At 37.9% G+C, this 15757-nt stretch overlaps 1 protein-coding gene across 1 annotated transcript in view; it reads left to right on the plus strand.

Annotated features, from left to right (window-relative positions):
• pot (zona pellucida domain protein papillote) overlaps nucleotides 1-15083 on the plus strand; it is a 20702-nt gene extending 5619 nt beyond the window's left edge. The window contains exons 2-6 of the mRNA XM_018037274.2: nucleotides 5015-5094; nucleotides 9027-9363; nucleotides 10271-10427; nucleotides 10805-11162; nucleotides 12160-15083. Of these exons, the coding sequence (XP_017892763.1) occupies nucleotides 9027-9363; nucleotides 10271-10427; nucleotides 10805-11162; nucleotides 12160-14277 (2970 nt within the window). The 5' untranslated portion in view covers nucleotides 5015-5094 and the 3' untranslated portion in view covers nucleotides 14278-15083. The remainder of the gene's footprint in view (nucleotides 1-5014; nucleotides 5095-9026; nucleotides 9364-10270; nucleotides 10428-10804; nucleotides 11163-12159) is intronic.
• Nucleotides 15084-15757: the final 674 nt, after the last annotated feature.

The raw sequence follows: 15757 nt of genomic DNA on the forward strand, positions 1-15757 counted from the left end.
TAGTGAATAGAAATAAGATATAGACTTAAAAGTTTACAAAAATATTTTTAAACCAGACGTATTACATTCTTCATTATAAATGAGAGGAGTACATTTTTGTGAATTCGTTTATAGAAAAGAAAAAAACTATTAGTATCCAACACAGGTCCGTGTATCCTGTCACTGGACGATGTAATTGTCCAAACTCATAACTACTTAATTACTTATAGCAGAGAATGCTTATAGCATGCATGAAGGAAGATTGTCTCACGTTCGTACCGTGACAGTAATCTTAAACGATCTTCTCAGAATGTAAATCGAACAATTTCCTGTCTAACTCTTTTAATGGAACAAAACATAAATGAAAGTGGCACGCTAGTTGTTTTAAACGCGTCCGTACTTGAAATGTAATACTTAATACTCGAAACGTATTTTGCTGGCATGCTGCGCTCGTGCGTGTACTCAAACTTGAGAAATTTCTCCGTGCAGTAACCTTATTATATAAGTAAATTACATAAGATAATTCTCACCGGGACATCGTCATTTTATGCGGTGTCCTACTTCGCGAACAAGGTATAAATATAAATTCAATTTAATTATTATCAATATTCTTAAGCAAATTACTTTTCTAAACATTCTTTAGTTTCGCCAGTAATTCTTATTGATATCTATAGCTATTCATAAATAATTAATAATGAATGTGGGTTCGTATTTATTATGGAAGTGATTAAAATCCGGTTTTTGAATGCGTGTGGTAAGTTTCTCTCTCTCTTGCAATACGTAAAACATTCACTGTGACCTCCAGTTTGAGTTACTGTCCAGTTTCTTTTCGATTTAACGTTTGCTATGGAAAGTACCGCGATATTAAACCACAAATAAATTAAAACACAATCGATTATAAATGTGTTAATAAGAATCGTCTTAATATAGAACACTATAAATAATAATTCTGAGGATTCATAGTTTCGTATTCTATACTAGCTGTAATACTTAAAATATCAACAGAGTTACCCTGGTTGCCACGATATTTCATATCTTCAATGTTCCATGTTCAACATGCTCTAAACGTTCTATAAAGTTGCAACTTGTTTATCCTGAATTACCAGTTACGCAGTTCTTATTTTGTTACAACTATTCGAGATGATTAAATTATAAAAGTCATGCCCTGACGATTTAACTCGACCTTAATCTTCCGCTATTTGAAATTTCATTAAATATTAATAAACAACGTGATTTAGAATAATAAATGTTTTGTACAGTTACCATTAATTTTTCTCTTCTAGCTATACAAGTCTTTTTCTCATTTTATTGCATTTATATAACGTATTGTCAAATTAATCATTTTAGTTATTTTATATTTAAAGAAAACTTGATTTTCCACATGTATTATTTAGGTATAGTTGGAAAACAGCGTGTAAATAATAAAAATTGGCGGATCTAACTGATATTCAATATCTGTAAACATTCTTAAAGTTTCTTTATTTTTTCTCAAACCACATCTCGGCCGCCGCCGTTACGAATACCGTAGTAACACGCGAAGCCGTTCCGTAATGATACGCAGAGCGGACAGGAAACGGATCCCGGGAAACCATCGATTCCGGTGGCAAAAAAAGAAGAGTAAGAAACGAAGGTGACGAGCGTGTAACAAGAGTGACGTTAACGGAACGGCTGGTCCCAGTTGAAAGTCTAGCTAGGAGACCGGGCAATCGAGCCTTTAAAGTCGAACCAGTATCCGAAGGAGACAACGTCGTCGTCGCCATCGTTGCGCAAACACTCTACTTAACTTTCACTGGGCACGCACACGCGAAACGCCGCGGCTCGTGCATGCGCTCGTGCCCTTGCTGATCCACGTATCGATTGGAATATGCTTTACTTTATGCGATTTTATTCAGCTTCTTTTACAGAGTCATTCCTGTTCCACGTTTGATTCTTGAAATTTTATCGAAATACACATCTGCTCAAAACGTTTCTAAACGTTACAGATATTTCATGAACGCATTCAAGATATCGAATCTTACATTTCGATCTTCTGCAGCCTGGTCCTCTTGCTGAGAATCATCGTCTTGTTAGTCAAATTGTTTACACGCTGTGATTCTTTGGAATGAATAATATTAAAGAACAATAATTGGAAATATGTCTCCTACCAGCAGCATAAATTAATTATTAGTAAAATGTGTTACATTCTTCACCAAGAATTTGAGTTGACAATTTGAATACATCAATTTGTCTAAAAAAAATAAAGAAATTGCAATAAGCTATCACTGATTAGTTTTTTTACAATTAGAAACACTGATGTTGCTACGTTCATTATTTCGTTTTCTGACTTCGTTTAAGCATCCCGTGATCTGGACTTGTAAATCAATGGTTACTGAACAAAGAAGCAATGCGATCTTAACTACTTGGAGAAATACGGCAGTTAAGACCATTTATAGTATATGATTCTATTACAGGAACCGCAGTTGAATCCTTCGTATTCCCTTTGTATAGAAGTCTTGTTAAAGTGATAAAGAGAAAACATTTCATATTTCCTTTCTATTATTTCCTTTTACAACCTTTTAATTAAAACGACGTAGTCGACAGTTATTTAAAATATGATACTTATTAAATACTTTTTATATATTAAGTTTATGAAATGCCTTTTACATACCGTTTGCAATTTGCATCACGTGGAATTTAGGTCCAACTGCATGAAACATTGAAAAATTAAACAATACGTTCGCAAAAGTAGACTATTTCTCAAACAATAAAACGACGCATAAATGTGAACAATTACTAGGAACACGTTCATTTTTTATATTGCACGTAGGTATCCCTACGGTGAAATATGAAACACAGCTACTTGGTAACATCAAAACGGAAGTAATAAACCTTGTACCTCTACAAAATGTTCTTCAAAAATTCTCATAAGCTTCGCTTCCCCTACATTTCCCTTTCTCTTATCAATCTCTGAAAAGTATTTCAAGCATTTTCCGTGTACGCGCATTCATACCACATTCGCGTTGTCCTTCAACCTACTTTTTCTACCTCGTCAAAATTAGGACAGAAATCGCGAGATTTATAGAACGGGAGGAATAGAAACAGAGTAGGTAGCAATCTGAAATACTGTTCGACGTGATTGTATAATATTTCAAAAATAGGATAGGGAAGCTTTGCTCGTTGACAAGGGTGCAGCTTTTTATGAAAATTATGAACACATTATTTATAATATAAGAGGAACTTATTTCACTCTTTAAGCATTGTAGTATATTAATATCTTATAGCAAGTGAAGATCCATCATAACATAAATCTGTGACAAACATGTGCAAACGAATTTATTTCTTGAATTCTACATGAAAGGTGCATGTAGTATTTAGAATCGAAGGGACAATCTTGAATCTGATTAAGTTAGAACGTGACCGACAAAACGAATTTATACTGGCCAGTTAAATATAAGTTAAAGAGTTAACTTGAAAATTTATATGATGCATGTATGAGTGAACATTACTTATTATATCGACACTTACTATTACATAATATTTAAACGTTAATTAGTGACTACAGTGTAATGAATGTGCAAATGTTAAGTTGCGAATGAAGTAGTGTCTCTTGCACTCAATGTTCTGGCGAAGTAACAGTGCAAATGTATTCTGCACGAAACCTTGAAAGTTTAGAAAATGGAACGGCCTAACGCCTTCTCTCTACCACTACAAAACTCGGTTAGAACTTTAGATTTTTGAACGATGCGACATTCTTTTCGATTGTTCCCAACTCATCCTTTTCGTACTAGAAGGAACATAAATTCCATTTCAGAAATTTCAGTTTTACTTTCATCGAATATTTCCTTCTCCAAGCATCCTCAACTGACTTTCACTATTTAAATTCTGATTAATTTTATAATTACGTAATCGTTACAATTATATTATACGTTGTATCTTAATAACGTGTGCATACGAAATTGCAATAATTTTGACTAATAAATAGAAACGTAATAGTGTGTTTGACTTGTATTTCATTTTTACAAACTATCAAGTATCTTTTACTTGAACATTGAATGAATTCCTTCGTTTGCTAGTTTCACACCTGCTTTTCTATTATCAATGGTACAGAATAGTTATTATCACAGACTACGATCACGCCACGTTACGTCGAGCTGAAAGAATCGGTCGAGGTCTTCGCGAGAAGAGAGCGTAATTACTTATATGTATATATATTATACACGTTCATGAGACAGGAAATAGTCGAGGTCGATACCGCGTCATTCTTCATCTTGCTAAATCATCGAACGATCCACGATTAAAGGAAGAACAATGAACCCTAGACTAATCAATCCTCGTACCAATAATCCTCTAATTAGACATAAGAACGACAGTTGGGGGGCTTAAACATAGCTTCTGCTATTCGTATTTAGTCAAATGTTATTTACTGAAAAGTAAAAAACTGTTGCATGATTCGAGTAAACAGGACAGTCTACAAAATTGTTAACTATTTCTATATTCTTATATTCATTAGTGCAATTCAAAGTCCTTCGTTCACGTGAAACGTATTCTAGATATCTAATAACAAAGAATCCCGAGATCACGCGATCGGAAGAAAAAGGCGTTACATAGTTACATGAACGTATCCTCATACTGTAGTATACTTATGTATTTGTACATACTTGCACTCTCATAAATAAGTATTCCACGCCCACGTTACCGCATGGAAAATCGTCTACGTATAATAATTAATGAAGACACCAATTACGAGCCGTAATTGGCATAAACATGCACGATATTACCGTTAAGAATAATGTAATATTATGATGACCGCTTTACAAATCTTAAACCATTAATTGAATGGATGTAACCTTATATTACTATTATTATTTAAAATTTTATGAAAATTCTATTAAAACAAATTACACAAGTACGTTTAGATAAACATGTGTAAAGTAACGAATGGAACATGTAATTTTAAGTATTCGTAACCGGTAAATAATTAATAGTACATGTCAAGTATATTAATGGCATCAAGAAATTTAATCCCTTAGATAATTCGTTTCATTTGCTTTTTCAGATTACAGGCATGCGATTATCGTAGCGAGGCAGGACTGGACAAGGGAGATTTGAAATATTTACGCAGCTAAAACGATAAACGTAAGTTGATCCAATCTCGAACAAATAAAAATGTCTTGTCATTTTATATTTTCAAATATTCTCTTGTCACGTTGACTTATAAATAGTGATATATCGAAGAATCATCCTTAAGGTTGTGTACACAATGTGACATCAATGAGTACATGATGAGACATTCATTATTATTATCCACGACTCACATGAATCAACGTTTCGGCATGAGCGAGGAGTGATAGCATAAACTCGGTAGTATACGATACTGAATAGCCACTGGTTGAATTCGCGACATCTGTTTAAAATAACAGTATCGACAAAAGAGACAAAATAATAATAACGGATTAAAAGTCTTGTCCTCATAAAGGAATCTAGTACAATAATAATTGATATTATATCAATAATTGCGAATCATTGTCTTAAGCTGTACAACTCAACAAGTGCCGATAGATTTCTTGTCTCTGTCACGAGAGTGTTTTAGACCGCATTAGACTTTGAAAAAAGAAAAGTGGCGGAAGATATACACAGTCCTTGGGACATATGTATACTATGACAGACAGTTTCTCAAGCGTTAAAGATGAAAACGAGGTAGAAACGTTTAGCTACATGCTATCTCTCTCACATAGCCACAGTATTGCCTACAAAACTATTTCTCACTTGTCAGTAAGCGATTTGAAGAAGAAAGAGCGTGGTTAATCCCGTGTTGGGAGAAAAAGACAGCATGTAGATTCTAGACAAATTATTGTATATCTCTCGCCTCTTACGGGTTTGTCTATGCTTTCGATACATACAGAAACTGCCTCCAGTAGTATATGTTCTAAGATGTAATCGGAGAAAAATGTTAATACGCGAAATGTTTGAGATATTCTCTTGTTTATACTTTAACGTAGCCGGTTTTTATTTTTTTTTTAATTTATCACTCGTACGCTTGTGTTCCTTGAGATAGAATCGACAGAACCACGGCGAGTGTATCATTTGATCACAAAAAAGCAGAAGATACATAGGTGAAACGTTCATACGCTAATGCTCGTTAGTGATGCCACGTACATGAAGCAGAGGAAACATCGGTAGGTATGGCGTGTAACGGTGCGAGTGCATCGGACCGTGCCAGAACTTTCCTTCGCGGGCCAGCATCACGCGACGCGAGCTGCCAGAGGGTTTTAGTTAGTTCAGGACGTCAGGAAGTGTCGGGGATGGTCATTGCGCAACATTTCCATTATAAAGTGCGCGGTCCGTCGTCGTCTCTGACACGACACGAACCTCCGACTTTCATTTCGCTTGGGAACGCAACGCGGAAGGATCGTTTAATGATCGTCGTTCGCCAGGAATCGTTCGTTTCGCTGATGAAACGTTCACCGTTGCCCGTGACCCTCATGAAAAACGAACTAGAAACGCGGAATTCTGGGAAACTTGTTACTTCACATCTCGTAAATCATGAAACAGAACAATATGTAATAACACTACATGTACATGTTAATATGCAAGTTTTGGACACGGCACTGTGAAATTACGAATTTCGACCATGTATGAACAGATTATCGTAGCCCAACTGTCGATAGCTATATTAAAAAGCTCACATCTATCACTATTGGTTTGTTTATTTTCAGTATGTCGATTTTTGTTCATCGCCCATATGCTCGTAGATATCAAAGCAAAACCAGAATATGTTGCTTTAGAACTTGGGTTTGACAAAAACATAACTCACATGTAATAGTAACATTCATTACTGAGTGTATTTATTATATTGTCTTCAATTATTGGTTCCGCGCTAATGCACGGCACTGAATGACCATTCTGGGTGACACGCAATTTGGGTCACTTTTTCGTTAATAGCTTTGTTAATAGGTACACGGCGGATTTTATGCATTTAGAGAAAAATAGTACATACAGAAAATATAAAAAATTGATTCCATGTCCAAGGATACAGAAAATATAAAAAGTAAAATACATATTATGATTTTTAAAATACAAAAGAAATTCATGATTCCATGTCCAAGGATACAGAAAATATAAAAAGTAAAATACATATTATGATTTTTAAAATACAAAAGAAATTCGTATTTTGATTTCATTTTATACATTGACATTACAAATTGTTTATTTTACATAAAGATTCGCAGTCTATTAATAGAGATTGGAGGAAAAAATGGAAGATGAACTTTTCACCCTGCTTCACATCCTCCAGAGAAAAGTCGTGCACTCTGTATTAATTACATATATTTTTGCGAACACGTTGAAAAGTAAAAGCGGGCGATGGGTACATGTAGAAAAGGAGTTGTTCAGAATCAAAATAGATCATGTAATTCATAGAACACTTACAAGGATACTAGAATATTAAACATTAATGTTGTTAATGATTCAGAGGCCGATGCATTACGCGTTCTGAGTCAGTGCACGTGTGTCGTAAGAGGGATTCAAAGAAAGCGCGATGCGAGACGAAATTTCCTGGAATTTTTCACGCATTAGTATTCCGCGGTTACAGCCAGAGGGATACGATAGAATTTACTTGCCGGACGAGGCTGCAGCGCGGGCGCGGCAAAGAACGCGATGCGATTCTCTCATGCAATCCTTCCCGATTCTGGCCTCGCAGATTCCTCTTCTGAAACTTGGGATCGAATTAACCCGAACGCGATTTCTGCTACGCTTGATTTCATTTAAAAATCTGAATATTCTTTGGAGAGTGAAACGATTTTGACGAGGGACAAGCTCGTATCAGAAATGCTGGTTGTAGCATAGAATCAGGACGCCATATAAGGATCTTTGGAGCAAAAATCAAACCAAATAATCAATGCAGTATTGATTCATTAAATTGAATATCGTTGCAGGGAAAATCGCTGAGGCAGTTAGTCATCCTTTAATTAATCAATGGCAAATGAGTAAACTTTAAATATTATTCCGTTTTTGCTATTCGTCATTCGATTCCATCATTCGTGGACAGGAAATAGTAGCTATAACGACTGCACGTGGCAAGGTAAATTCAGTTTCAGTGACGATAGCAGTGAATCACGCGATTATACTTACGTTGCATCGTCTAACTAAGAACATCGCTGTTTATGTTGCATCGGAGACTATTTATGTGCAGTACACAGGACAAGAACTATTATAGCATCCGTGAATAATCCAGCGTTACATAGCAAATGCAAGCAACACGTGGTCCGCTTTGTAGGCAAATTAGATTCTTCCCGATCGATACACTATGCATAGTTGTAGTTGCTTTTCAAGAAACTGTTACTTCCTGATTTCAATGAAAACTTTAATTAGGTGGAAAATTTGAATGAAAATCGAATTTGTATTGAAATGTATTTTTTAAAAGCAGGATGACTACGTAAAGTTAACAAGTAAGAAATTCAAACAAGATATCCCATTGGGTATTTGTTGCTTTTATTAAAATAAATTTTATATGACTTATTATTATATGGATTATTAAACTGATTCAACTTTATTTCTTCAAGACTTTGTAATAAATATATAAATAATTGTTCTTATGTGCTGCATATTTTATTATATTATATTTTATTTTTAATCATGGTTATTTCTATCTTTTAGTTTCTTTCTCTTGGTTTCTCGCAAATGGAAGCTCCAATGGGTTTTCCACGAAATAATAAAAACCTTGGCAAATAAACGTGAATGGACCTAAAAGTAATAAACGTAACATTATGTGACCGTTGCCTAGTGCTATATCTTGCTTCGAGTCCTAAGCTGTTGTATTGTATCGCGAACTTTAATGTCGGATCGGGTTGTTACGTTCGTGGGTGGAATTTCTAATTCGATGTTCGTCACTCATGCCTCATTCATTCTGTGTTTTTCACGTCCGAACGTACGTGCACTAAAAAAGAAGAAACAAATGGCCTATCGTTGAAATGGTAGATTTGCCATGTCCCGCCATGTGTGTCTGGGAACTACCCTACATGTTTGTATGCATGGCTTGTATCTAAAGGAGTGTCGTTGATCTTTTTTAGATGCTGCCATGGTTGCTGGCCGTGATCTGGACAGCACTTCCGGTGGTGCTGTCGCAGAGCAACTACGCGTCGCAGGGCAACAGCATCGAGTATCAGCCGGGTCTGCCGCCGAGCACCGTGTTAAACGGGAAGGTTACCAAACTGGACGACATCTCGTCGATGATATTTTTGAATCGCACCAAGGCGTATCTGAACTGCAGCCAGGGTAGCATGCAAGTCGAGCTGAAGTTTGAGGAACCATTCTACGGGGTCGCTTACGCCGACTTTGATCGCAACAGCGCGTGCATATTTAAAGGACGCGGATCGACTAGCGCCAAGTTGGAACTACCACTAAAAGGTTTCACCTCCGTTTACGCATTCCTTTATTTTACTTTTTCTGTCTTGCTGAGTTTGAGAATTGGTCAAAGACACGCAAGCAACCGGTGCACTCTGTACTTGGAGGAATCACCGAGCTTTTATGAACGCGATACTAAGGCTCGAATGTCGCGTTGAAAGTTACGACGATAGAACCTGAAGAATTTTCTATTTAGTTTGTTGGAAGTCCTTCTTCAACGGTATCCTTTCTCTTCAATCATGTAGTAATATGATTTGAATTCTGATATAAACTGATATCTTATCCTTTTCAAATTTGTAAGAAACTTAGTCAAAATCGTATTGTTTTTTGTTTTCCACTAACTTTGAAAAATCTTTAATTATTTTGTTTCATTGAAATCAAGATAAATAATGTAGTTGATAATTATCTGTAATAGTTATGATTCTATTCTTATCTAAACAATCACCTGTGTGTTCATAAGTAGGGTAAACAGTGTTTGTATTATTCTTATTTGCAAGAAACATAGTCATCTCAATTTCCTCATGAACTATGAGAAAATCTATGTTCCTTTTCTCATATTCTACATCCAGTGTCTTAAGAAGACCTTGTTTATCACAAACCTCTTCCATCTCGAGAAATTTTTAATCATTAATAAAATGAATTATCTATATAAATTTCATTTATGATTATACTTCGACATTTAATTGAAATTAATTATCGAAATGATTTTAATTTATGAATAATTTCAGTAAAAGCTTTTCGTAAATTATTAACGTAGTAAATATTAGGTTGAAACATGCCCTAAACGATTTACAGTATGATTAAACATTTCTGGAAAGCGGTACGTGCTCGTGATCGAAATTAAACACGGTGCATTTGCATTCTGATGTAACGGAGTTCGGGAAATATTTAATGTCGATTGATATTCTAGGATGCGGAACGAGGCAGGATCCTCAACGCGTGTTCACAAACAACGTTGTAGTTCGCTTCCACCCTGGTCTCGAAATGGACGGGGACGAAGTTATCACGATAGTCTGCCGATACCCGCCGCCCGTGGCACCTGCACCACCAGCACCTCCCGCCAGCATGTGAGTTTCTATCATCCGTACAAAAAAATGTTACATTCCCTTCTTATTTCTCTACGAACGGTAGAGTAAAATTAATCCGGAACTGCATAACAGGAAAAACTGATATTGCTGAACATATTTTAAATTTTTCACAAAATATCAATCCTGAAAAATCTTCTGAATTAATAAACTGATTTTGCTGGCATCAGTATCTTGAAAGATTGATGCTCTCAAAGAAGAGTAAATTACTGGAAATAAAATTTGGATTCCTGCAAAAGAAAAATTATTCAAAGATAATATTTAATAAAAAAGCGACATATTGTCACGTTATCTAATAAATAAAGAAAATAATATAAATTATTAATAAACATATATAAAAAGGATTCATTTTCCTTCAGTTTGGCTACCCAGGCACCTGCACCGTTGCCAGAACCGCCGCTGAAGGGCTTCCAGATTCTGTTGATCATCTGCGCTATACTATTTCTCTCGTTGCTGTTGCTTGGCCTCGGTTGCTCGTACATGTGTCTGAAACGCAGAAACGTTCGCGTGATCCACCGGCATCCATTCGGAAGTGGCTCGGGCTCAGAGATAACGAAACTCTCGACGTCCTCTCTTAGTAATATCACCATGTTCGAGGGCCTGAAGATACCCCGGGCTCATGCTCTTCTGCACGCACCGCCGTCCACCACCGGTAGCGATGCAAACCTAATGATCGACCACTCGTTGCCCAGCGATTATCCCAGCGAGAGCTCAGAGGTAAGTTACATGGTACGCCAGCGTTCGATACATTTGAAGTTGATCATTGGCCGTGTGATTTTCAAATCGCATGCTCACTGTTGAATTTATTAGGTGCATAAACACATAGCTGCTGGCGGTCGTATTCAAATGCGAATTACCATAAGATTTGCATAACCGATTTTCCTTTTGTCCATGAAATTACTCAATATACATTCCGACGTCTAAAAAGTCGAATGCAACAATATGCTTATTCTTATATTATTAAAAATAGTAGTTTCGTTCTTTCTGATAATAAGTTTAGATCGTGATTGAATATTATCCAATTGCAAACATAAGTGAATTGATGTGGAAAAGAATTTGGTAATCAGAATGTTTTTTGTCGAAATGTTTCTGTCGATGACCCAGATTGATTTTGAGAAATTCGCAATTTATTACAACATAGATCAGAATTTACGATTTCTATGCTCCGAGTTGCAAAACATGGAACGTTTTCATAAACGTGGATTCTCGTCCAACTACAATTTATGTCGACCACATTCTTTCGATTTGAAATAAATTTTTCAAATAGAAATAAAAATATGTCGGATGCACGTAAAGACGATGATGAATATTACACGTTGCACGCGTACAGAACAGAATAATATCCATTAAAAATAAATCTTCCTCTTTTGCACACGTGTACTTTCCATGGACGTCACTAGTTTTTACGTGTCTGTCACACGTCAATTTAGCATGATATAAGCTAGTCCAGATACGGGCATTGCTTAGGATAGTGCTATACCTCATATGTATGTTATATGATCAATATTATATCATGAAATTAAAGAAACATATTTTATGTATGTGTTTATATTGTAAATTATGGAAAGGGTTACAGAAAATACGTTTTAAAACAGGAATTATATGAATTATAAATATCATTCGACTGCTGGGACATTTCTAAAATGGTTAACTTCAATTGATAGAATAATCTGATTACTATTATTAAGAAAAGAATCTGCGTTTCTGTTTACAGGTGGATGAAGAACCGTCATTACCTGTGTCCTCGGCCGGTTCCTACGATAACAAAGCCTTCATCCACCACGAAACACATCAACGACAGGAAATGCGAACCTCAAGCTCTCTGTATTCGGAAACAGTCGCAGCGGAAGTAGAAACATCGTCCATAACCGCGGCGAATGCTTCCAGAACTGCGATTCCACGTCATATGATGGCGACGCCGATCGAACCTAAATTCGATGTCCAAATGCGAGTTAAAAGAGCTCCACCTCCGCCGCCGAGTCCTTTACCCTCGGAATCCGACGTGGCAAGCATCGCTTTGGAAAGAAACCTGACCACCATTTTAGAGAAAGAGGAAACCAGCCTCACCCGAAATCTCGAGAGTCCACCAGCCAGGATGACTACTTTCTCGTACGTTCCTGAGCTTCACGGGCCACCAGGAGGGACACCTTCAACGTCGACGATCTCCAGACAGCAAACGCCACCAGTTTACTCCAGGATTTTGAGGAAACAAGCTGAAAGAGAAACCATAAGTACCAGCGTTATTCAGGAACGAATTCCGTCGCCATCGCCTATCGAACAGCCTCCTCTGCAACACCACGAGATCCGAAGACCCAGATCCTTGACCTCGTTAAATACCGAGCTGACGGAGACTCGATCCTTGACAGAGGTGACGGATCACACGCATGCCAAGTACAGAGTGGCCAGTATCCTGGCACCGACACCTCCTCCGCCCCCACCGATTGTTCCCACGGTCACTACCACCCACACAGCCGTTCAGCATCGCGAGCATCGTTTGTTCCGGGAAGAGATGACGGAACCATTGGTGGAGCCTCAAGTCGTCGCGCCGAGACGTCCAGAGATAATTACGCACGAGGTGGACGACGTGTTCCTGAAGACGGTTACGGAGAAGAAGACTATAGAGGACGTCGAGCGGCACCGCCGTCAGGTGACTGAGTACCGGGCGAAACCACCACCAGATCCGAAATGGGACGTAACGATCAGGAACTATCCAATGGAGAATATTCCGCCTCCGCCACCCGAATGGGAGAATTTCTCCGATGTTAGTTCCAACTCGAATCTGACAATAACGAACGAACCGACTGGGAACCAGGTCGAGGGGCCAGTCGACGAAGAACCAGATATCAATATCGAACCTACCTACACTGCCAGAGCCGAAATTCCTTGCAGGCCGCCACCCCATCGTTCCGTGGACGAAACGGACACCGATTGGTTCAGTAGACTGTCCCGTGTTCTGGACCCGCGTTACGCTTCTGAATTCTCTGAAGAAGAACGAGTCAAGTGGAGGGAGATAATTACTACGGACAGTACCTTGAGAACCCTCTTAACGGAGGCTGTAGTCAGGGAGGATTACGAGTTGATACGGAAAGACGCGAGATATACGAACCTCTTCCCGCCAGCCAAGTGGGACGTGATCATCCGCATCTTGAGTCCTCCCCCGACGCAAGCGGGCTCCACTTCCTCCTCGACTCACGGGAAGAATCATGGACAGCGTTACAAGAGGTCCAAGTCCTCGGAGTGGGACACCAGATCCAGGAGATCCTCCCTACCCACTCTGTACGAATACGAGAGCGACGGAGGAAGCTCTCGAGCTCACAGTCATCGACTGCAAATGTCCCATTCGGCCACCGCGATGGGTCAGTCGAGCCGCCTACGCAGACTTGGTTCCAGCCATAGGGGTACAGGAGTCGCTAGTGAAGTGGACGTCAGGTCCATGTCTGAGATGACGGTGAGAGACTTCGCCAGAGTGGACAGGGATGACTTGACTAGTCTGAGCTCGTTCGAGGGTGCGGACTCTTTGGTGAGATCTCTGAGCCAGCCCAGTTTGGCAAGAAGCGGTTCGGAGTTCACCGAACACTGGGGTTTACCTTCGGGGATGTTGGATCTCCCGCCCTGGACGGCGGAAGAGGAAGGAACCAGCTCCGTGGAAACTACCCCCCGAGTAGTGAGGAGAAACGATCGTCTTGAGGTTCTAGCCTCGTTCGATGATCGTAGACAGGGAAGTTCAACCACGAGATCGAGCCGATATATTGAGAGACAGCTGAATGTCACCGAGAGCCAGAGAAGCTCGAACTGGTTCCACGACGACTCCGAACCGGAAATGCAAATCTGAAGGTTTACGCGAGGTGTTTGATTCCGTGTTCCGTCCATCGGCTGATCAATGAGCGTGGTAAAGGCTGAGTATTGGTGGGCCAAGGTTGTCTTTTTAACAGGGTATCGCGTTTTAATATAAAAAAAAATGATATTTAAATGGAAGACAAAAATCTTAACGTGAACTGTGAGATATTTCTTACAAAATATCAAGAATTCAGTATTAAGGGGCTAGAGTAGTCACGTGACTTTTCTAACATTTGTCGGCACAATTTTTTATGTTTTTTGACGTTTTCTTGCTCTCTGTCGCCTATAACCCCGGAAATAACAGTGTAAAATATGTAGTCTAGCCCCTACAAGTAGCAACAATCGAAACAGTTAAATTATATGCCAATGTAAATAAACATGGGCGCAAAAATGTTTATTTATTGCAAAGTAATAAGATCAAAGGAAGTGCTAGTGAAAAACGCTTGTACAGCCAATACTTAGAACCTTGATTACCTAAAATATTACATCTTTTTTCGGATTGATAATATTAATTGTTCAACTACCCTTGTGTTCTGTTTTCATCTCTTCTTTTTAATCGATCACGCTTTTTTTAAAATTGAAGACGTTTATAGATTGTATGTTTTGTTACAATATTATTTTGTTACATAGAAGGATGCTTGGTCAATATTCACTGCCAATTTTCCCTCGCATTCGGCAGTTGGGTAGACGCTATTTTTTTACATTTTTTTATCACTATCGAACGCTCTCGAACGAATATATTTTTCGAATTAACGGACTGACTGTTCACAGTAACGATTGAATAAATTGAGATACGAATCAGAATTATAATTTTCATATGTATAGCATTGAATATGAAAATTAAATTTTAACCAAAATCATCAGAAACATGCCACTATAATATCTGATTGACGCAAGTTATTAAATAATGAGTTCTCAATTGAGGAAGTTAATATGGATTCGACATCAGCAATTAAACATGGGTCGTATTTTGACATTCGGCGATATGAAATTAGGTGAACGAGAAACGTTATTTCAATATCGATAGTTGGAATTCATTGTTATGAGTGATTTAGAAATACGAAAGGAAAATATAGAGCGTATTGAGATGGAACAGTCGACACGTTGAAAAAAATGGTTAGCCATTTTCTCCACTTATCACTCGAAATGTGCAAGAAACGAAAACGAATAAAAAAATCGAAAATCTTTCGAATCGAGTGGATCTGTAGAATTTGGCATAACATTCTGAATAATCAGTGTAGGAATTGTAAGTCTTGACAAGTTAAAATAAGTTTACAATTAACCATGAAACAAATTTGCTTTCCTAACGATCGATGCTCGAATGGCGAGATTTCGAGGATCTCCGCGATCATTGAATACCACCATCTGGTCTTGTTCACCACCACCTGGTGATCTTTTAAATAATATTTAACGCTTTCGCTACAAATCAATTTTTCATCCTTTCATCTTGTTCTCATTCTACCTTTTATTATTTC

Source organism: Ceratina calcarata, unplaced genomic scaffold, assembly GCF_001652005.2.
Source record: "Ceratina calcarata isolate Rehan_Ccalc_2016 unplaced genomic scaffold, ASM165200v1 scaffold162, whole genome shotgun sequence".
NCBI lineage: Eukaryota > Metazoa > Arthropoda > Insecta > Hymenoptera > Apidae > Ceratina > Ceratina calcarata.